General features: G+C 39.5%; 1 protein-coding gene across 3 annotated transcripts in view; it reads left to right on the forward strand.

The window, feature by feature from the left end:
- Positions 1-21121, forward strand: part of glg1a (golgi glycoprotein 1a) — a 29828-nt gene extending 8707 nt beyond the window's left edge. Inside the window, exons 2-28 of one of the 3 annotated variants that reach the window (XM_036576218.1) lie at positions 826-855; positions 1154-1240; positions 2803-3018; positions 3835-4038; positions 4136-4207; positions 4433-4619; positions 5426-5637; positions 5911-6032; positions 7334-7435; positions 7972-8125; positions 8787-8816; positions 9201-9338; positions 9797-9883; positions 10085-10147; positions 10323-10436; positions 10727-10815; positions 10945-11062; positions 11201-11293; positions 13205-13342; positions 13466-13589; positions 14500-14642; positions 14758-14859; positions 14955-15062; positions 15814-15934; positions 16016-16122; positions 17481-17644; positions 20326-21121. In XM_036576218.1, coding sequence (XP_036432111.1) covers positions 826-855; positions 1154-1240; positions 2803-3018; positions 3835-4038; positions 4136-4207; positions 4433-4619; positions 5426-5637; positions 5911-6032; positions 7334-7435; positions 7972-8125; positions 8787-8816; positions 9201-9338; positions 9797-9883; positions 10085-10147; positions 10323-10436; positions 10727-10815; positions 10945-11062; positions 11201-11293; positions 13205-13342; positions 13466-13589; positions 14500-14642; positions 14758-14859; positions 14955-15062; positions 15814-15934; positions 16016-16122; positions 17481-17644; positions 20326-20404 — 3204 coding nt within the window. In that variant the 3' untranslated portion in view covers positions 20405-21121. The other 2 variants (XM_036576220.1, XM_036576219.1) reach the window with 2 other exon arrangements.
- The last annotated feature ends 469 nt before the right edge of the window (positions 21122-21590 follow it).

The following is a 21590-nucleotide window of genomic DNA, read 5'->3' on the forward strand; positions in this document are numbered from 1 at the left end:
AGAATAAAAATAAACCTGTGAAATAGGAATCTGGGTTGAGTTCTGTTATGTTCTGAAGTTCCCAGGGAGCTGGCTAATTTGTTTCTCTGTCTTGTTGTTGTACCAGACCAGATTGTTTTATTTAGGTGGGACTAGATTATTTTTACTGCAGCTTGCTTGGATCTTGTGCCAGAGGATAAACTCTGTAGTCGATGGGACTGAGAAAACTACAACCCTCCACCCTTTTTTCCTTTTTTTTAAAATTTGAAACGATGGACATCAGGAATGCTGTTCAAGGAAAGATAGGAGTTAGGAGAGTGGGAATTGAAATAAAATGTCTTTTTGTTAAGCACATTTCAATAAATAAAAACATGCCTGTCAAATAGGCCTGTTACAAATTGCATATATTTATCATCAGATTTGTTTCTGGAGCCATCTTCAATATTAATTTCACTGGCTGATGAATTTCCTTGGTTCAGTTCTCCTTGTTTTAGGCACAGTCCTCCTGTCCAAGTGATTTTACCTCTTAAAAGAGCATGTCTTCTGTTAAATCTTACTTTATTCAATTCAAAGCTCCAGAAACATTTTATGGCTTTTTGTTGATGGTGCTAGCCATTAGCCTACTTTTGCAATGTACACATTTTAGCTTTAGTTTGAACATAATGGGGTCCTTTTTTTTTGCCTTATCAGTATAGGCGAGAACAGATTAAATTGGAAAATCTCCTTTCTCTACAGAAGACTCTGTGTAACCCAGCCATGATCTCCTAATGTCTGTGCTGATAATGTGTTGAATGAAGTGAGAATCAGCTCAACTCTAAATAGTTTTTGTCTCTTTTCACCCTATAGGACACGGAAATATCAACAGATTGCAACCACGTAAGTGTCAGCTTCTCAGTAGCTCCTACCTGTCAGTGTATTCCACAGTGATGCATATGCATGCTGAAGTGAACTCAGAAGTGAGGGACATGTCTATTAATAACCACTAGATTTATTCATAGTCTCAGAGTATGTGTGTTGGTGTTTTGGAGCAGTGTTTTCATTACCAACACTGAGATTTTTGATGCAGGCTTCTTTGTTAGTAGCTTTCAGTATACCTGAATGCATTCTGGCAGGGTTGAGTCCTATTGGTATGCATGAGCTGTTCATTTAATACATTAAATCCTGTTATTTTTAGCTCCTGTGGAACTACAAGCTGAACCTGACAACAGACCCAAAGTTTGAGTCTGTGGCTGTGGAGGTGTGCAAGAGCACCATCAATGATGTGAGTACCCTAAGCAAATGTCTTTGAAATAGAAATGGGCAATATTTGTTATTGTTATCTTGATAATATACATCACTGTACGCTTTTCTGAGTATATAGTGAGTATCGTCATTACTTTGACAATGCTGAACAACATGCATCATAAAAATTGTCATTAATCTAAGACCAATTAAAGAGGGCCTGTAAAGAGCAGCAGTGTATAGTAACAAGTAGCTGATTAATTGTTAGTCTGTTATGATGTCATTTTGTTTTGATTGATTTATATTAAGGTATTATTCAAGTTTTATTTATTTATTTTTTGTTTTTGTTCTTTTTTTTCTTTGTTCTTTTTTTTTTAAATGGTTTTTTTTTCCTGTAACTTTCATGAAATTTTCAACTGACAATTTCTGTGCAAGTAATTGAACAATTGAGTTGTCTTTTATTGTTCATTGTATACCACCATTAAAGGCCTAAAGTAGTGAAATTTCCTGATTAGCGATGTTGCTTCGTACACTGTATGGCCAAAAGTATGCAGACACCCCTTCTAAATAATGAGTTCAGGTGTTTCAGCCACACCCATTGCTAACAGGGGTATAAAATCAAGCACGTAACCATACAATCTCCATAGACAAACATTGGCAGTTGAATGGGTTGTATGGAGTTCAGTGACTTTAAATGTGGCACTGTCATAGGATGCCTCCTTCGACACAAGTCAGTTTATGAACTTTCCGTCCTGCCAGATCTGCTTCTGTCAACTGTAAGTGCTATTATGTGAAATGGAAGCACCTAGGAGCAACAACAACTCAGCTATGAACCGGGGGGGGGCATGCAAACTCACAGAGTGGGGCTGCCAAGTACTGTGTAGCACATGAAAAATCACCTGTCCTCTGTTGTGTTGACGACAGTTCTAAACTGCCTCTGGAAGCAATGAGTCACGTTTCGCTGTCTGGCATGTACGAATCTGGGTTTGGTAGATGTCAGGAGAACCCTATCTACAGAAATGCATAGTGCCAACAAGTTTGGTGGAGGAAGGATAATGGTTAATGGATAATGGGATAAAGGGGCTGTTTTTCAGGGTTAAGACTTGCCCCCTTGGTTCCAGTGAAAGGTAATCTTAATGTTACAGCATACAAAGACATGTTGGATGACAAAAACATATGCTTCCAACTTCGTGGCAACAGTTTGGGGAAGGCACTTTCCTGTTCTGAAGGTGAGTCTGCCCCTGTGCACAAAGAGAGGTCCATAAGACGATAGGTTGATGAGTTTGGTATGGAAGTACTCCAGTGGCCTGCACAGTGCCCTACCTCAACCCCATTGAGCACCTTTGGGATGAATTGGACTGTTAATTGCAAGCCAGGGCTTCTCATCCAACATCAATGCCTGACCTCACAAATGCTCTTTTGACTGAATGGGCACAAATTCCCCCAAACACACTCCAGAGTGTTGTGGAACGCATTTGCACAAGAGTGGAGGCTGTTAAAGCCGCAAAGGGGGTTTGCCTATTCATAAGGCAGTTTGTCTCTGTTAGAAACAGTGGAGGATTATAGCTGTTTTAATTCTAATAAGGACCCTTGTCCTTACAGATTAAGGAGTGTGCAGCAGAAGAGCGGGGAAAAGGCTACTTGGTATCATGTTTGGTGGATCACCGTGTTAACATCACAGAATACCAATGCAATCAGTACATCACGAAGATGACTAGCATCATCTTTAGCGACTACCGCCTCATCTGTGGCTTCATGGACAAGTGCAAGGATGACATTAACATATTGCACTGTGGAAGTGTTAACACCGGCGAGAAGGTGAGTCTAAACCCTCTTGGTCAACTTTGCACAGACAGTCTAATTATAGTATAGTTACTCTTCATGTTAATGTTTCTGGGAATCAAGACTTCTGTGTGAAATGCACTAGGATTAAAACTAAATGAATGTATCTTCATCCATGTGTGTGTGATAAATTTCTGTCTCTTGGCCTTGTGTGGCCTTCATCCTCCTACACTGATGAGTCATAAGCTTTAAGGGTTTTTGAGCATTTTCTCTTGAGCACAGTTTACCCATGTGTCTGTCCTATCACTGTCAAAATGTAAGAGTTGTATACATAATTGGGTTATGATCTAAAGTGATTGTAGAGGATAAACACGCTATGATTCAGAACAAAGCAATAAATAATGTCCGTGTTTTTCATTAGTCAAGAGTTATAGAAATATCGGTTATCCTCATTTGCAGATTTCTGGTGCTCTGAAACAATTCAATAAGCTGGCAACTCATTGCCTTCTTGTAGCTTTTACATATTCCATTGTGTTATAAAAGTGTGGAAAGAAAATATGGATTGATCCTCGAGCAATACAGATAAATGTAAAATAAGGTTAATGTTATTAATGTTAATAATAATGAATACTGGTTTTTAAAGGGTGCTTATCATGGAAAATTGTTTTTTTTTTTTCCTTTGCAAAAATTTCTCTCTTTCTCTTTCTCTTTCTCTCTCTTTCTCTTTCTCTTTCTCTTTCTCTTTCTCTTTCTCTCTCTCTCTCTCTCTCTCTCTCTCTCTCTCTTTCTCTTTCTCTTTCTCTTTCTCTTTCTCTCTCTCTCTCTCTCTCTCTCTCTCTCTCTCTCTCTCAGGATGTGCACTCTCAGGGAGAGGTGATAGCTTGTCTGGAGAAAGGTCTGGTGAGTGAAGTGGAGGAGCAGGCAGCACCTTATTCAATTAAAGAAGATTGTAAGAAAGCCATCATGCGGGTGGCTGAGCTTTCCTCAGATGACTTCCACCTGGACAGACACCTCTACTTCGCCTGCCGGGATGACAGAGAGCGCTTCTGTGAAAACGTATGCTTGTGATTTCAGACACACGCACACTTTTAGTAGCGTACCTCTAAATTTAAACAGAGGATGCCCAGTAATCTTATTGTTCCCTCTGATATAGATTGCAGCAGGAGAGGGGAGGATCTACAAATGTCTCTTCAACCACAAGTTTGAGGACACCATGTCTGCAAAGGTATTTAAGATGCTAAAACACTTAAGTCACTTTTTGCATGATATTTTATATTTTTATGCGATCTTTCTTAAATATTGATATTCACTTTGTGTATGTATGTAATAGTGTTTTTTTTCTGTATCTAGTTGTAATGGTTCTCTCATTACTCAATTGTAATAGAATATTGTGTATTTGTATTGGTAAATGTATGAATTTCTAAAACAAATGCCCTGTTTTGGCCTACAGTGTAGGGAGGCCCTGTCCACAAGACAGAAGCTGATAGCTCAGGACTATAAGATCAGCTACTCACTTGCCAAGGCCTGCAAACAAGATCTGCGCAAATACCGCTGTAGTGTGGACACCACCCTGCCCCGAGCTAGAGAGGCCAAGCTTTCCTACCTGCTGCTGTGCCTGGAGTCAGCTGTACACCGAGGTAGGGATGTAGCTTTTACGTTGATTTTCTAGTTTTAAATTGTGTCCCCCAACAATGTGTAAGATGTTTGGTTTTTGTTTTGTTTTTTTGTGGGTTTTTTTTCTTTTGGAAAGAAGTACCATTACTAAGACAGGTCAAAATAACAGTCTAAAATATGTCAAATATCCGTCCGCCACTACTTGTCGCCCTGTAAACACAGTAACATCACACACACAGGCTCAGAAAGAAGGTCTGGCTCAAAGTTTATCAACTGCAAAATCAACTTTTTTTTATACTGAAGGTGTATGTAATGAAGATATGATGACAAGTCCTTCACCAAATTTTGACTGAATTCTATTTTAATACTTTCAACGCGCTCACAATCATCAGATTCATCTGCCCAGGGGGTCAGAAATACAACCAACACAGTAAAATGTCCGTTTGCATGTTGCATGCAATTACACACTTTCACTAGAGAGGTCAAATCCCCAAAACATACATAGTGAAGCTTTAAAGTACCAAATCTAAACTAATAGAAAGGGCTTATACAAATGGCAGCACTTGTTATATGTTGTCGCTTTGGTTTCTGTATACCTGTGTACTGGCCCAGCATCTGGGGGTGTGTTGCGCTTTTTATTATTCTTGTAATTAAAACATAGTTAAGCCGTGTAGTGTTGAAATAATAACATTGTGATCTGTATTAATTGTACCTTTATGATAGTCATATAAGGCACTTTTCTTTAGTGGCAGTAGCAGGGCACAGCTTTTCAATATTGGTGCAGCTCCATTTTCTGGCTGTTGGGTCTTATTTTCTCCCGTTCTCTCAGGACGAACGGTTAGTGGTGAGTGTCAGGGCGAGATGTTGGACTACAGACGCATGCTGATGGAGGATTACTCCCTGAGCCCTGAAATCGTGCTGCACTGCCGCGGAGAAATCGACACGCACTGCTCCGGTCTGCACCACAAGGGCCGAACCCTCCACTGTCTCATGAGAGTGTCCAGGGACAAGGGCATTATGGACAACCTGTGCCAGAAAGCTGTGAGTTTAATTCAGCGGCATGTACTTCCATGCACAATGTATAACCTGTTGTTACAGCCTGGTCTAACTAGTGAACTACACTAGTGGACATGTGCAAAGCAGATTTTGTTTTTGAGAGAAGGAAGTTGGACCAAGTTGAGATATCTTTGTATCTTTGTGTTTTGTTTTGTTTTTTTTTGTATTTTGAATAACCTTATGGGAGTTTCATGCTATAGTGGTTAATGCCTGTACATGTGTCTTAAGAAATAATTGTTGTGCATTATGTGTGTTCAGCTCCAAACTCTAATCCAAGAGACGGACCCTGGGGCAGATTACCGGATTGATCGTGCCCTCAATGAGGCCTGTGAGTCAGTCATCCAGACTGCATGCAAACACATCCGCAGTGGAGACCCCATGTGAGTACACTTACTCCAGCTCTTTCCACAGTCACACCTAGGCTGTTTTCTAAGCTGTCCCCTTGTTTACTATACCTAAAGTAAGTGCTTAGCCAATTTTTCAGAAGTCTTATGACTAGGGCTGGCTCAGATGATTAGAATTCTCAAATATTCATTTGTTATCTTCTTTATTTAGTTTTTTGAAGCGTTGTCTTTTTTTTTTCTTGCAAGCCAGAACACTTGCCTGAACATTTTAGCAGCAAATGCCTTAAGATAGAATAGTTACTGTTTGTTTTACTTGTTGCTTTTCTGTTGTTATTTTATCCTTCTTTTGTGTTCCGTTCTGCCATTAGTCAATTCTGCTGCTTGCTAAACCATCACTGTAAACACAAATATGTTCTTAATGACTTGAGTGGTTAAAGCTTAAGTAACAATGTAGTGAAAATGATTATACTGCTGGTTTAGTTCATCATTACATTAACAAACTTTCTAAATTCATTTCATGCATTCACGTCTCCTCACCTCAGAGTGCAAGAAACTGCATTGCTTTCCATGTGGCCACTGAAGCTAAAATAGCAGAGAAGCCTCTTATCATAGATGTGGAAGCACTTAAATTATTGGTCACTAAGAAAATTGGTTGAGAATAATACTGATGCTACCTGTGTCCTGGCACTAGCAGTCTTTTAGGATGGGTACCTGCTGTTATGCTTCTGAAGTAGTGCTAGTGTTCAGACAAGCTCCAACACCATCAGCCCTTCATTCCACTCTCTGTTGCTCAGTTATTTCCGGGCTTTAATCAGCCTGCGTGTCACGCTCACTGCTACTTCCCTTGAAAAAAATTGAAGGGGACTGGGGTCTAGCTAAAGAAAATAACTTGATAAATAAAAAACACAAAAAAACAGTGATGGTGAGAAATAAAAAACGATAATTATAGTAATAGCAATAATTATAAGTTATACCTGTAGCATCTGAATAAACGCTAGTGATACAAGTGACTCAAAAGCTGTTCTTGAATGAGATGGGTACAGTCATGGATTCTATCACAGCAGCATACAGCGCGACAGCTTTGTAGCCTGACTGATAGATTATAGCCACTTGCTGAACATGTTTTCAACTGCAGTACATATTCATATTACAAAGCATAAGTAATATTGTTTTTAGGGTGGTTTTGAGAATGAATTTGGAAATACCAGTGAGTATTTGAAGCCTGGCAAAATGCTATTTGAGCCAGCCTTACTTACCCTATGTTCTTTAAACAGCATAGGAGATTTTCACAGTTGATTGTTCACATAAATTTCTCTTAACTTTGTGTGTATGTGTAGGATCCTCTCTTGTTTGATGGAGCATCTCTACACTGATAAGATGGTGGAAGACTGTGAGCACAGGCTGTTGGAGCTGCAGTATTTCATCTCCAGAGACTGGAAGTGAGTATTTTGGATGAACAGAACATTTAAGCTGTGATGTCTGCGTTTCATTCTTTTTAATTCATTAGTAACCTGCTAATACATTTTACATTACGGTATTGGCATCAGCAGATATGCACATGAAAAATACCAGATATCAGCATTGGCCCACGATGCTTGTATGGATGAGTCCTTACGGTGCCTGTAATCTTTGGTGGAAAAAAATCATTGAGAAATTATGCGATGTGTGCACAAATATTAAATATGCAAAACTCGTACTCTCCATCCTCACTAAAATGTGTAGTGTGTGCACTTGAGAGAGAGAGATGAGAGACTACCTTTGAGAGAATGAGAGTTCTCCATTCATCTCTTACTTATACCTTTCCTATCATCTCATTGCCTACTTTTTACTGTGTATCCTCTCATGCCCTGTTTCTCTTCTCCTCCACTCTCCTCAGTCCGGCAAATAAAACTGTGAACATTACTCAAGCTTAATCGGTTTAAAAAAAAGGGGGGGAATTATAATGCTCTCTCTGTCCCTTACCTTCATCTATCAGGCTGGACCCTATCCTGTACAGGAAGTGTCAGAATGATGCTGCACGAATCTGCCACACTCATGGCTGGAATGAGACCAGTGAGTTCATGCCCCCGGGAGCCGTCTTTTCCTGCCTGTACCGACACGCCTACCGCACTGAGGAGCAGGGCCGACGGGTGAGAGAGCGCACACACTGCTGCATTTGAGATGGATAGGGCTACCTTACTATGTAATAGTGAGTAATAAACCTTAGGCCTGCTTCACACTCACTACCTCTGCAGGGCATAATGACGCAGACGTCCCAGACTGCATCTAGAAAACAAGCGTCAATCCTAATTTTTCCACGTGCCACAAGCAACACACAACACAAAAAAAACAGAGAAATATGGAATGATAAGCAATTGGGAAAAGATTCTCCATGTAGAAATCCATTATCAAAGAAAATAGCCTTCTAATTAAGCATTTTGTGCTGAAGCTTTAAGCTTGAAACGATTGCCCAGTCAAAAAAATTAACAAAACTGCCAGGAGTAAACAAATGTAATATGCTCATTTACAACTTAATGTTCTATTAATCAAAGTGAAGCAAATTACAACAAAGTAAAGCAAGTTGTTTTACTATATATCTGTTTGGGAAAAATCAGTAGAACGTCTGGCGTTTCGCTGCTAAACACTGCTTGTGTAAATAACCGGCGTTTGCAGGCTGTAGCGGTGTACCCAGAGGTAGTACGTGTGAAACCAGTCGTAGTAGCCAGATTTACTGTGGTTGCACACTAGACTGTACTTGACATAAATCCACTGTTGATGGACTTATGAGTTAAACTTTAAATTTAACCACAGGATTCCTCTGAACCCCAGAGTAATGATTCTGTAAGTACTGTATTTGTGGTGTGGGTGCTCAAAAATAGATGTCCACGGCCAAATTATGCATGCTGTAATAAGCAAATGAAAGGGTGAAATTGGAGTCACATTTTCAGATTTTGCAAACTGCAAACCTGTAGTTATATGATAACGTTCTAATTCAGAATGTAATTTGTGAGTGATTTTGCTGTGGGAAGTAGGGTGGTCATGGCTAATCAGTCAATTTAGTGTGTCCATTCATTATCTTCCAATTGGAGTCAAGTGGGTGTGATTCAGGGTTTTTCTTGTTGGACTGGGAGAGGGTACAATAGAGAGAAAAATAATGGATAGAGGGTCTGTGCTTGTGTGTGTTTCTACCTCTGTTAGGCCTAAAATAATGTTGTGTATCTGCAGTTGTCTCGTGACTGTAAGACGGAGGTACAGCGAATCCTCCACCAGAGGGCACTGGATGTGAAGCTGGATCCAGACCTGCAGAGGCGCTGTATGACTGACCTGGGAAAGTGGTGCAGTGAGAAAACAGAACCTGGACAGGTTGAGAAAATTAACAGTCATTGTAGTTACACACAAAAAAAAGATAACTAACACCACAAAAAAACATTTTGCCACACCAGCATGAATGGCAGGCAAGCTGAAATGGGGCAAATGTACTGTTCTTGAGAGTTTTAATTTTAAACTGTTGTCTTGCGGATTACTGATTAGCTGGTAATTATTATAATTCGGAATGTCACATTATTTTACAGTCTAGTTAATGTCTTCTTTGCCTTTTGGTCCTGAGAAGCATGCTGAAAATTCTTTCCATCTTTTCTCTTTAGAGTTAAATGTTCTCTAGATTTATGTATGATAGATGTATTGTGTGTCTGAAGTGTTACCGTATAACCCTCAAACTCATTAGTGTTTTTTGGGGGTGTGTGCCTGTGTGTGTGCCTGTGTGTGTGCCTGTGTGTGTGCCCGTGTGTGTGCCCGTGTGTGTGCGTATACACGTACTGCAGGAGCTGGAGTGTCTTCAGGATCATTTGGAGGATCTGGGCTCAGACTGTAGGGATGTTGTGGGTAACCTCACTGAGCTGGAGTCTGAGGTAAAAAACTTTCTCCTCCTCCATCTCTTCCTTCCCCCTTCTCATTGTACGTTTTACTTCGTATGAGGCCTGATAGCGTTAGCTAATGTTCAGCTGTTGTGCCTGTGATTTCTCATGTCTGTATTTAGTTGCTTTTCTGTGGATATGAGGTTTATGTAATGAATTTTGAATCATATTTAGTTTCTATTTTTATTTTTTCAGGACATTCAGATTGAAGCCCTTTTGATCCGAGCTTGTGAACCAGTCATCCAATCCTACTGCCACGTAAGTCAAGCTGACCATTTACATCTTAATCATTCACAAACCCTGGCCAAAACAACCTCTCCACGTACTTTTTATGGACAAACCCCAAAAACTGTTTTAGTGATACTTGCACCTTAAAGATTTTTTTGTTTTCCTTTCTCTTTCTATTTTTTCCTCCCCTCCCTTTGACTTATAGGATATGGCAGATAATCAGATAGACACTGGAGATCTGATGGAGTGCCTTGTACTCAATAAACACCAGAAGGAGATGAATGAAAAATGTGCAGTGGGAGTCACTCACTTTCAACTGGTAACATAATTCAAACAGATTCAGTACAGCCAAGTCAAATTACTGTTTTACTTAAGCAAATGTGTATCTGCTCTTGAAGTCTAAACTAAGGTTTATTGTTTCTATTTTAACTACAAACAGGCAAGAATAAGTTTCAATTTAAGATTCATAGCATAGTATTAGAGTATTCTATTATATGACATTTTATTTATATATATATATATATATATATATATATGTATGTGTGTGTGTGTGTGTGTTTGAATTTTTGCTTCCACTTCACTCCATGGTCCGCTCCTCTTCATCCTCAGATCCAAATGAAAGACTTCCGCTTTTCTTACAAGTTCAAGATGGCTTGCAAGGAGGATGTTCTCAAACTGTGCCCCAACATCAAGAAGAAGTGAGTGCAGAGCTGTCTATCATCACTTTAGGAACATATTTCTATTGTCAAAAATTGGAAACTATTTCTACCCCCAAAAGAAACCTGTTCCTATGATATGGTGGTTTAATGTTGTTTGTGTGCCTGCAGGGTGGATGTAGTTATCTGTCTGAGCACCACAGTCAGGAATGACACTCTGCAGGATGTGAAGGACCAGCGCGTCTCAATGAAGTGCCGCAGGCAGCTCCGAGTGGAGGAGCTGGAGATGGTCAGCTCTTTCTCAATTCAGAATCCGCATTGTAGTCATAAAACGGACTGCTGTCTGTTGTATTAGAATGTCATGCCTTTTTATGCTTGAGTACTGCACTTAGGCATATTCTAATCATGGTGGTGTGCTCTGTTGCAGTCAGAGGATATCCGCCTAGACCCGGATCTGTACGAGAGCTGTAGGCAGGACATTAAGGAACATTGCCAGAATGTCTTGTACGGCAATGCTCAGGTCAGTCTTTGTTAAAGAACCCTTAATGAATGCACTTTGTGGGGCAAGGGATGTTAATTTAGTATTGGAGTGCTGCCTTTCATTTGAGAACTGCATATAGTCACTGATGGGACAAAATTTGGTATCTCCAAATTTGTGTCTTTACAGTAAACGCGAAAAACACTCTTAACTTATGTATATGTTAATGGAACAGGATTATTTTCTAGGCCATTTCTATTGGTCCTTCTTCTGAAATTTTAATGCATTGTAAAGAGCAACTGGCATTTTCAAATTCTGAAGAAAAAAAAGATTTGCAAGGTTTTGTCCTGACAGAGACAATATGCGTGTTTCTCAATACCAAGAATGTGAAGAACAGACTTGTTCTTGACGAGTTAACTTGCAAGAATGAGCTCAGCTGACTTCACCAGCTTTAAACTACCTTTTAGTAGCCTATAAATTCAGAATATTACACATGGAATTCCAAAACTAAACTAAATACTAAACTATGATTAAAAGCCTAGATTTTGAATAAATAAATAAATAGAATTGCATGGTGTGGGAAAATCTGAGTAAAAGTAGGAGAAATGGAAAGAGAAAAGGTGCTATAGCCGTCATTGCTGGGCTGTGACTGTGATCCAGAAGACAGCAGTTCTGAGGTGAAAGATGAAGGCGAGACAGTCTGCTATAGTGTCACTTTGGCTGTAGTTCTTTGCTGTAATAGATACTAATGTGTAAACACAGCCATGTAATTCTTGAATTTTGCTCTTAATTTTTAAGGTGTTTAAAATATTATTTAAGGGCTACCAGACTGAAATTACAAAGAGTAAACACAGAAGGAAAGACCCAAATAACATAAATCAACACAATTACTATGTACAGAAAATATGTTAATTGATATATTAGTGTAAAACGTTTCATTTTCAATATAATTAACTTCCCTTCAGTGTTTCTCCAAAGTCAGCCTCTACATGTCCATGCACAATGTGTGTATCTCAGATGCCAACACAACTCTGTTATTCAAGTTCATTATCTTTTTGACCTGGATCCTGCCTCAAAATAAATAAATAAATAAAATGCATCATGAAATGATTTCACTTTGACAGATGGTACATATACCATGGATGGTACGTATAACGGTAAAAATACGCCTTTCATCTTAGCCATTGCTAACTTGGCTAAGACTACCACTGTTGGGCATTAACATTAATGTTAATCTAAACAGAGCCTCGTCTTTGCAAAGTGTCAGAACTTTCATATTAGGTACTATTTGTACCAAACAAGCAAATATTTGACAACTTCAGTGTCTGTTTCTTGCCTCATTTTTCCCCCTATAGTACGTGTTAGGACACAGTTGATTTAAAAAATGAGAACTTACAAGCATACAGCTGTGGGTCAGTATCCTCTGCCAGGCGCAATGATGCCACGGTGAATAATGGGACTTTGAGGTCGTTCTTTTTGGCAAGTCATGAAGCAATGCATTCTCAATATTCGGGGCAGATCAAGAATACAGCTGGGTGCTTTGACCATTTTTGGTACTTGTGTTCTTGAATACTGAAATGCAACTTGAGCAGTGGAAGATGCAGGAACACACAAGAACACATATTGAGAAACGGTCTATGTTTAATGGCTGATGTCTCTCTCTCCTTAGCCCAGCATGACAGTTGAGCCAGAAAAGCCAGAGACTATGCATATTTGTAATAAATGTTTTATAACTTAAGATGACCTTCCTACTTCGTTGGGAGGGACAGTTTGTATATTAAGTGAATGATGCAAACTGTGATTCTGTGATTAAAATGGTTGGTATTGATTGTCATACTTTTTGCTGTGAAAAAAAACTGCATGTTGAATTTTTTTTTTTTGCTGTATTCTTAAAAATGGCACGCAGATTTGACACATAATCATAGTTGCCTTTCTGTGTGTGTGGGTGCACAGGTGATTGAGTGTTTGAAGGACACTAAAAAACGCCTATACCCGCGCTGTCACCAGAAGGTCTTCAAACTGCAGGAGAAAGAGATGATAGACCCTGAACTCGACTTTCAGCTCATGAGAGTGTGTAAGCAGATGATAAGGGTAAGTAAGGAAGTTGCATACACATCCAAGACAAGGTTTCTGTGCATACATTAGTGTTAGGGTTTGCATATTCTTTAGAGTAGTGAATGGCCTGTTTTAAGATGCTTTTGTTTTGTGTTGTAGCGTTTCTGCTCTGAATCTGATGCTAAGAACATGCTGCAGTGCCTGAAACAGAACAAGAACAGTGAGCTCATGGACCCCAAATGCAAACAGATGATCACCAAGAGACAGATCACCCAGAACACAGGTTCGTTCTCTCTCTCTCTCTCTCTCTCTCTCTCTCTCTCTCTCTCTCTCTCTCTCTCTCTGTGTGTGTGTGTAAGTATGTAAGTACACACACACACATACACACACACACACACACACACACACACACACACACACACACTTATTCTTAAACTTGCACCTACTTCATATGTCATGTTGACTAATGCAGTTCTCTTGGAGATCTATCCTCATCCCTCATCCCTTATACCTGATCCAGCTAATGATTGTCTTTAGAAGTACTTGTTTAGCTGGATCAGGTATGTGGGATTTGTGCTGGTGGTGAAATTTGTAGAAAGGTAGGTCTACAGGAGGATGGTTGGTGACCACAGCTCTACGTTTTCTGAGAACACTTTCAGATGACATGTTTTTTGCTTTGCTGACTGCAAAGTTGGGCATACATTGCCACTTTTCTCTCTGCTGGGCTTGAGTTTGGCACTAGAAGTGTAACAGTTCATTCCTTTCGGTTCGGTCCTTGGTTTCTGGGTTTGATTTGTATCATGGTTCATCATGGAAAAGTGTAACCAACTTTGAACCTCAGATTTGTTATTACACAAGTTCAGTGTAAGATGGACAAATATAAACTAGAAGTCTTTTCAAGAAGAGATTTTTTTTTTATTACTTTTAAAAGTTTTTTTTACAAAATTGTTGCAAAACAAGGTCAAAAACAAAAACATAAATGTAAACATCTGCGAGTAGAACAGGAAGAAAAATTGTAAACAGCAAGCAAATTACATCTAATTATCAACTGAAAATTTTATTTATTTATTTATTTATTGGTAATCAAATTTTTATTTTAGTTTTCCAGGGCAAACGTACATAGAATGCCAATGAACAGTACTGTAAACCGCTTCAGTGTTTTTAATAATGCTGCTCTTGTCCCATGTGTCCAGATTATCGACTCAACCCTGTGCTGAGAAAGGCCTGTAAGGCTGACATCCCAAAGTTTTGCCAGCCCATCCTGAACAAAGCAACAGATGACAATGAGCTGGAGGGCCAGGTTATCTCTTGCCTCAAACTCAAATATGCTGACCAGGTGTGTCCCACTGCTTTCCAGTCTGCTGGATTATACACTGTAAAACTCAGCTCATAAAACTTTTTTATGAGCTGATTTGATTGTAAGCATAACTTAGTTGAAACTGTTTGTGCAGCGCCTCTCTCCAGACTGTGAGGATCAGATCAGGGTGATTCTGCAGGAATCTGCTTTGGACTACAGACTGGACCCTCAGCTACAGATGCAGTGCACTGAAGAGGTCAGGCCCTACTTTTTAATCACCTGCATCTTTCTTGATGCATGACTTTAATTACATGTACCAGTGCGTTGTATAATCGTGCCTGTGTCTCTCAGATCCCTCGGCTGTGTGCAGAGGAAGTAGCCGCGCAGGAGCAGACAGGTCAGGTGGAGGAGTGTCTGAAAGTGAATCTGCTGAAGATCAAAAACGAAGCCTGCAAAAAGGTGACTTAACATTTTTTATTTTTTATTTATTTATTTTTTTAAACCTTGAAATTACCGCTTAATTATGCCCTGCTGTTTTTTGAGTATAGATTTTAATTAGGGAAATTTCAGCCACTGTAAATGTTTAAAAACGGAACTTTTGGTTTAGCCACAAAAGAAAAAGGGCCAAAACTTTTGACCAAAAAAAAAAAAGTTAATAGGCGTGCAAGAAGGTGACAGAATTTAAGACTTTACAAATAATGGTAATGAAAATGAGGAATCCTGATTGAAAACTCTGTCTGTTTCATTCGCTTTCCTTTGCTGGTTAATGCAGATGCATTTAGTTTGTGCAGCAGTAAATCAACAGTGAAAATGTTGGCCATGTGGAACTATTTCACGGTTTCTATGAGGGACATTAGTTATTTGTAATTACTGTTCATCCCAAATATCAAGAGGGGCTTCAATGCCCAAGAACTTCATTACAGGTTTGATTCCACTTGAAAACACAACATTCAACACAAAAACACAACCCACTCAAAACATAGAATACAGAAAAACAACAGAAGCAGAATGGAAAGTCCCCACTAGCACACCAATGCCATCAGTAGCCACAGCAACTGTGGCTATAATGAATAACTATAATAATTTTAGTATATTATATGTAAACATTTTAATTTATTGTCAGCTTATTTTCGATTTGAGGTTTGGATTCAGCCACAAATGTGTGTGTGTGTGTGTGTGTGTGTGTGTGTGTGTGTGTGTGTGTGTGTAGGAGGTATTAAACATCCTGAAGGAGAGTAAGGCTGATATCTTTGTGGACCCAGTGCTGCATACAGCCTGTGCTCTTGACATTAAGCATCAGTGTGCTGCTATCCCTCCTGGCAGAGGAAGACGTGAGTACATATAACAGTGGAGAGCTCAGCACATGCCTGAAATTGTTATTGAAGATACTAACTTGGTTGTATCTTCCTCAGAGATGTCTTGTCTGATGGAAGCTCTTCAGGACAAACGTGTAAGACTGCAACCTGAATGTAAGAAGAGGTTACAGGACCGTATCGACATGTGGAGCTATGCCGCCAAGGTAGAACACACAAAGATTCTTTCCCACGAATACACACGCGAAGGCTTATTTCCAGTTTTAAGTATTTCATATTGATCATATTCATATTGGAATCAGCAGATATTTGCTTTAAAATAAATTCTGCATTTCTAACCCTAAAGAAATTATTCATATATGTATGTTTATGTATTGCCATCAGTATTGATAAAGAAGATAAAGTACTCTGCAAATGTTTTAGGTACCTGAGGAAAAACAAAAGTATGCAGTCACAAAAGCAGTGTTGAAGCCTGAAGCCTGTAAAAAATGTTTTAACCTGAGTTCCAAACTGCCTCTGGAAGCAACATCAGCACAAGAACTTTTTTGCGACGAGACCTTTTTGAAATGGGTTTGCATGACTACACGGCCACACACAAGCACTATGTGAAATGCCACTACACTCTGGAAGCAGTGGAAACGCATTCTCTGGAGTGATGAATCTGGGTTTGGTAGCTGCCAGAAGATGCAAACAGTAAAGTTTGGTGGAGGATGGATCATGTTCGGGGGCTGTTTTTCAGGGTTTGGAATTGGCCCCTTCCGGTGAAGGGTCAAGTCGAAGACATTTTAGACAATTATATGCTTCCAGATTTATCGCACCCAGCATGTTCTAGCATGACATGGCTTGACGAATTTGCTGTGGAGGAACTCCAGTGACCTGCATAGAGCCCTGACCTCACTAGAGCCACACTGAAAACCTTTAGAATGATTTGGAACATAGATTGCGAGCCAGGCCTTCTCGTCCAACATCAGTGCCTGACTTTACAAATTTTCTTTTGACTGAATGGGCACAAATTACCAGAGACGCACTCCAAATGTCCAGCAAGCTTATATAGATCTCATGGTCAGGTGTCCACATACTTTTGGCCATGTAGTGTGTCAACTAATTTTTAACTAAGACATTCTTTCAACTATATTTATATTTATTTTTTTACATTTATTCTAATGGTACATATGGTGTTTTTACAAGTAAAATCACAATGGCAAGGTAATTGATTTTATACAGTGTGTATACTTATCCTACTCTGGTTGCTCTTACAGAAAGAAACAGAGCCTGAGGGAGACACCTATTTATATGTATTTCCACCATGCTTTTACATTTTTTTTTCTTTATCAAGGCTCCATAGTTCATCTTTTTCACTTACAGCATTTTGATATCTTTGAAAGCCTGTGTATATTTTATTATTGTTCTATTATTGTTAAAAAGTCCATATTTATTGTTGTAATGGTAGTTACTTGAATCTTCACTAGCTTTCATTCATTGTTGGTTTGTATACATTCAATTTAGTAGTTTTTTCTTTCAGGGGCCAAAGCATTGCTCATTGTCATCTTTTTCTGTCCTCCAGGTGGCACCAGCAGAAGGCTTCTCAGACCTGGCTACTCAGGTTCTCTCTTCTCCTGCCAAGAGCTATATCCTGACCATGATGGGCATGTGCGTGGTGCTGCTCTTTCTAATGGGCCTGCTGTGCGGCCGCATAACCAAGCGCGTCACCCAGGAACTAAAAGACAGGTAGAGAGGGCTGCCAGGGGCAGGAGAAGGGACTGACCAGTCTTCCTCTTCTCCTACCCCACTCCTCACTGGGGGGAGAAGCCGAGTGTGCACCTCTCTCACCCCCCACCCTTCCCAGCCCCTGGTGATGGCGTGGTGAAGAGGAGGGTATAGACTCAAGCTGTGTGTTTTTTCCTGGTACTGACAGCATCCATGTTGGGACCTGATTTTATCCCACACTGATTTTATTTCCACACTTTCTACATTTCTGACTGCATTGCACCTGCTTCGTCATCTGCTTCTCTGTGACCTGCGTGCTATGGGCCCTCAGGCCTGCATTTGCGTGTGTTCTGCCAGCGTCTTGGCACACCCAATCACCTCTTTTAGTTTTCTTCATTTTGTTGAAGGCTTTTCCTTAAGCAAATCATGTATTTAATGTTGGTGCTTTTGCTGTATTGGATGTTGTAGAAATCTTTACTCGTTTGCTTGGGCTTTGTGGTGCTCATGTGCTCCTTGTTGTCTGCTGAGGTGATCAGGCAGAGGCAGCAGGTTCATGATACTAAATTGCAGAAATATTTTGGTGTTTTTGGGAAGTCACCACGCACTACAGGAGCTGCACATGGTGGCCAAGATATCTTGTACAAGGTTAATATGCGAGCTATGGTTGCACAGTTCAGTTAATTGCCATTAATGGAGGTTGTTCCTTTCAGTCTGGTCACAGCATTGGTAGTAATTGCTGTGATTTTATCAGATAACTCGCAGACCTCTCACTGGAAGATAATATAACACCATCCATTGTTTGATAGTGTTAACTAAAAATGCTTGATTTTGATGTGGTCGGTGTACTGCTAAGCAGAATGCAATCATTTTGTTATTAGCTAATTACAGAGGTCAAAATCATGTTAACAGCTAATTTAATTTTCACTGTGCAGCCCAGGTATGTGTGCATGTGTGTGTGTGTGTTTCCAGTGTGAGTGAATGAAAATGTTTGTTTTGCTTGCGTGCAGTTATAAAGTCAGTAGCTAAATATTCTGTCTATGAGACTTGATTTTCATGAAGAGTTTACTCAATATTTTGTGTTGGGCTTTTTGTAGAGGGATACCTGTTGCTTGTCTTGTGTGTGTGTGTGTGTGGAGGATAGGATTGGGATGGTTGAACGAAGACATCAGGTTTAGGACCTGTCAGTCGGTATTCACAGATACTGATAGATAATTGAGCAGAGAAAGAGGAGCTATTCATATCTGAGCCAGAAGAACTCAGGATGTAGGAGTCATAAATGGAACTTGCGATGGAATAGCGAAGTGCGCTATCCTAGAATCAGCGTTTTTCTCTTTTGAATCATTATAGATTTTAGCACATGATCAAAGGGGAAAACGATCTGAGATCATTACTGTTGTTCTGAGAAGCTTGATGAATATTCCAGAATGGAGCATGGCCTTGAACTGGATATAAGGGCACTCATGGAGCTCAGGCAGGCAGATGTTGATCTTGTATTTAACTGGACTGGGGCCTGCTCACTGCACTGCAGAGGATCCTGTGGTGTTTTCATTTCTAGAATATATGCTTGAGGTGACTTCCCATGCTCAGATGTCCTGTCAGCTTGGCTTGTTAAATGTTTAACACCTTTAGAGAGATGCTGCTCGCTGACTGAAGTTTTCACAGTGCCATCTTTATTTAAAGACAGTGCTAATAGTATTAAGCTCATCCTCAACCCTTAAAGTCTCCCTGCAAAGCACATTGTTTTGAAATGTATGGGTCAAATGCACATTTGTTTGTGTGTGTGCGCGCGAGTGTGTGTGCGTGCTTGCATAGCTGTGTTATTATGTATTTGTCCAGGTCAGTCGTAGCCTTAATTTATTTTTACTTTAAGGTTTTGGGTTTTTTGGTTCTTTTTTTTTTCTCCATTGGAATGTTTTCTGGTTGCCTTGTTCTTTGTATTTCTTGGTTGTAGTCTTGTCCTTTACCATGGAAGGTGAGAGAAATAGGAGCCTTTTAGGTTTTATTAGCTTCCAATCTGCTCAGTTTAGCAGGAGTTACTAAGGATTGTATGGATGATGTTCAACACTCCATGAGTATTGAAGTATTGATTACTGCTTGCAGCTCCAGTCTTTTGAAATCTTTTGCTCAACTTAATACCCCACCTGCACTTCACTCCAGTGTCTCCTGCATGCTCCCATATTCCCCTGCCATTATTCGCCTACAATTATTGCCATAGGTTACTGTTGCAACCTGTTCAAGTCTCTTAGCATATTAAGCCTTTGACAACTTGTACGGTCTGCGCATAAATCTGAAAAAACATAACTGAACATTTTTAAAGAGTGGAGGTTTTCAAGGATAAAAATGTTAAAAATGTGTACATATTCAACACTCACAACAGCTGTACCCCGTAAACACTTTTATCCTTTGTAGACGGGCAGACATTTGACCAACTGCTGGTGGAAAAAAGAGCCTTACTATGGTCTCCATTCATCCCTGCCTATTTTGCAGTGTCAGACTTGTATATTTTTGTACAAATAAAAGTGAACTTGGGTTTTAGTTTGTTCAGTTCATTCTGCGCTTTGGAGAATACTCTGACCATGTTAGAAATCATGTTACTATGCTATGGGGAGGGAAACAAGTACTGTCCAAATAGTATGTATATAGCTGTGATTTACAGGGGAATCTCTGGCCTCAATTTTCCTTTTTTTTTCTTTTTCTTGTAGAAGTCTTGGACATCCTTGTACAGTTTGTGGGTTGCATTCACAGGCAAGAAATCGTAAGGACTACACCCCCCTTAACTGATCTTGCTAATTACTGGTATTGCAAACTCTTATGGCCATAAGTAATTTTACTTATTTAAACATTTCCTGTCTTCGGTTCCGAAAAATTCTGAAATAGTGGCATGTTGAGTATGTTTCAGTTGTAAGGTCTGGTCCACTAAAAATGTCCACGGAGCTTTACGTTACAGATTTCTTCAGCATTCAGTTGTCTTACATTTAGTTCTGTGCTTGCGTTCGCTTTAGGCCTGGGTCTGGCTGGAAAACCCAATACTTTTAAGAGTGCAGCAGCTGCTCTCAGCCATTCCAACAGTGAGCAGTTTTTCTGGTGGACCATTCCTTAAATATATTGCCAGTAATTTTTAGTAAGTGAATCAGGCACTGGAAACATTCTAATTGCTTAATCAAATGTCCTCCTGTTTTCACACACATCTTCAGACAGTGTGAAAACAGTAATTCAACAAGTGATTACCTTCTGCTGTATGTGATTTTTCTTTGTCGAATAAAGAGACATTAATTATTAAAAAAAAAAAAGTCATGGCAGTGATGCATTTTGCTTTTGTATGTTTTTTTTTTTTCCCCCCAGTGTATAAATTTATTAAAAGTATTTTCCCTTCAGATCTGATTAAGCCATGTATTATACATATATAAAAACTGCTTTTTTTCTTGTCTTTTTTGTTGTTTTTGTTCTGTACAAACTGAATTGGGAAAATTGTTAATAAAATCAATTTGCTGGTTTGTATTTTGGACTTAATTCTTTGAAATTCACAGTATTTATACCATATGTGAAAGTTCTCTATGCACCTCACAGTACAGTTACATAGTAAAGAAACTTGACATTCTCATTGCTTTGTTTAAAATTATATCTTTGTGCTTATCTATTTTTGTCATTTTGTATTCCCTCTTTATCCCTTAGAATCAAACAGTGCTGTGCCTTTAAGACTGACAGTATGTAAATGAGCTCTTTTCTGACTGGATGTCCTGTAATGTGCTTCATTCAAGATATGGACGGTGCTTTTAGAAAATACTTCATGGGAATCGGTCCCCAGCAAGAATTTAAAGCTGTTGCTGAAAGTCTTGTTGTTTGCCTGCTTTTCAGCAAATAGGTGTTTGAGTTTGAGATGGGGAATGTATGTGTGTGTGTGTGTGTGTGTGTAGGTTCTACTGTGTGTTTGAATGCCTTATATAGCTCTTTGCACAGATAAATGTTG

This window comes from Colossoma macropomum, unplaced genomic scaffold (genome assembly GCF_904425465.1).
Source record: "Colossoma macropomum unplaced genomic scaffold, Colossoma_macropomum, whole genome shotgun sequence".
Classification (NCBI taxonomy): domain Eukaryota; kingdom Metazoa; phylum Chordata; class Actinopteri; order Characiformes; family Serrasalmidae; genus Colossoma; species Colossoma macropomum.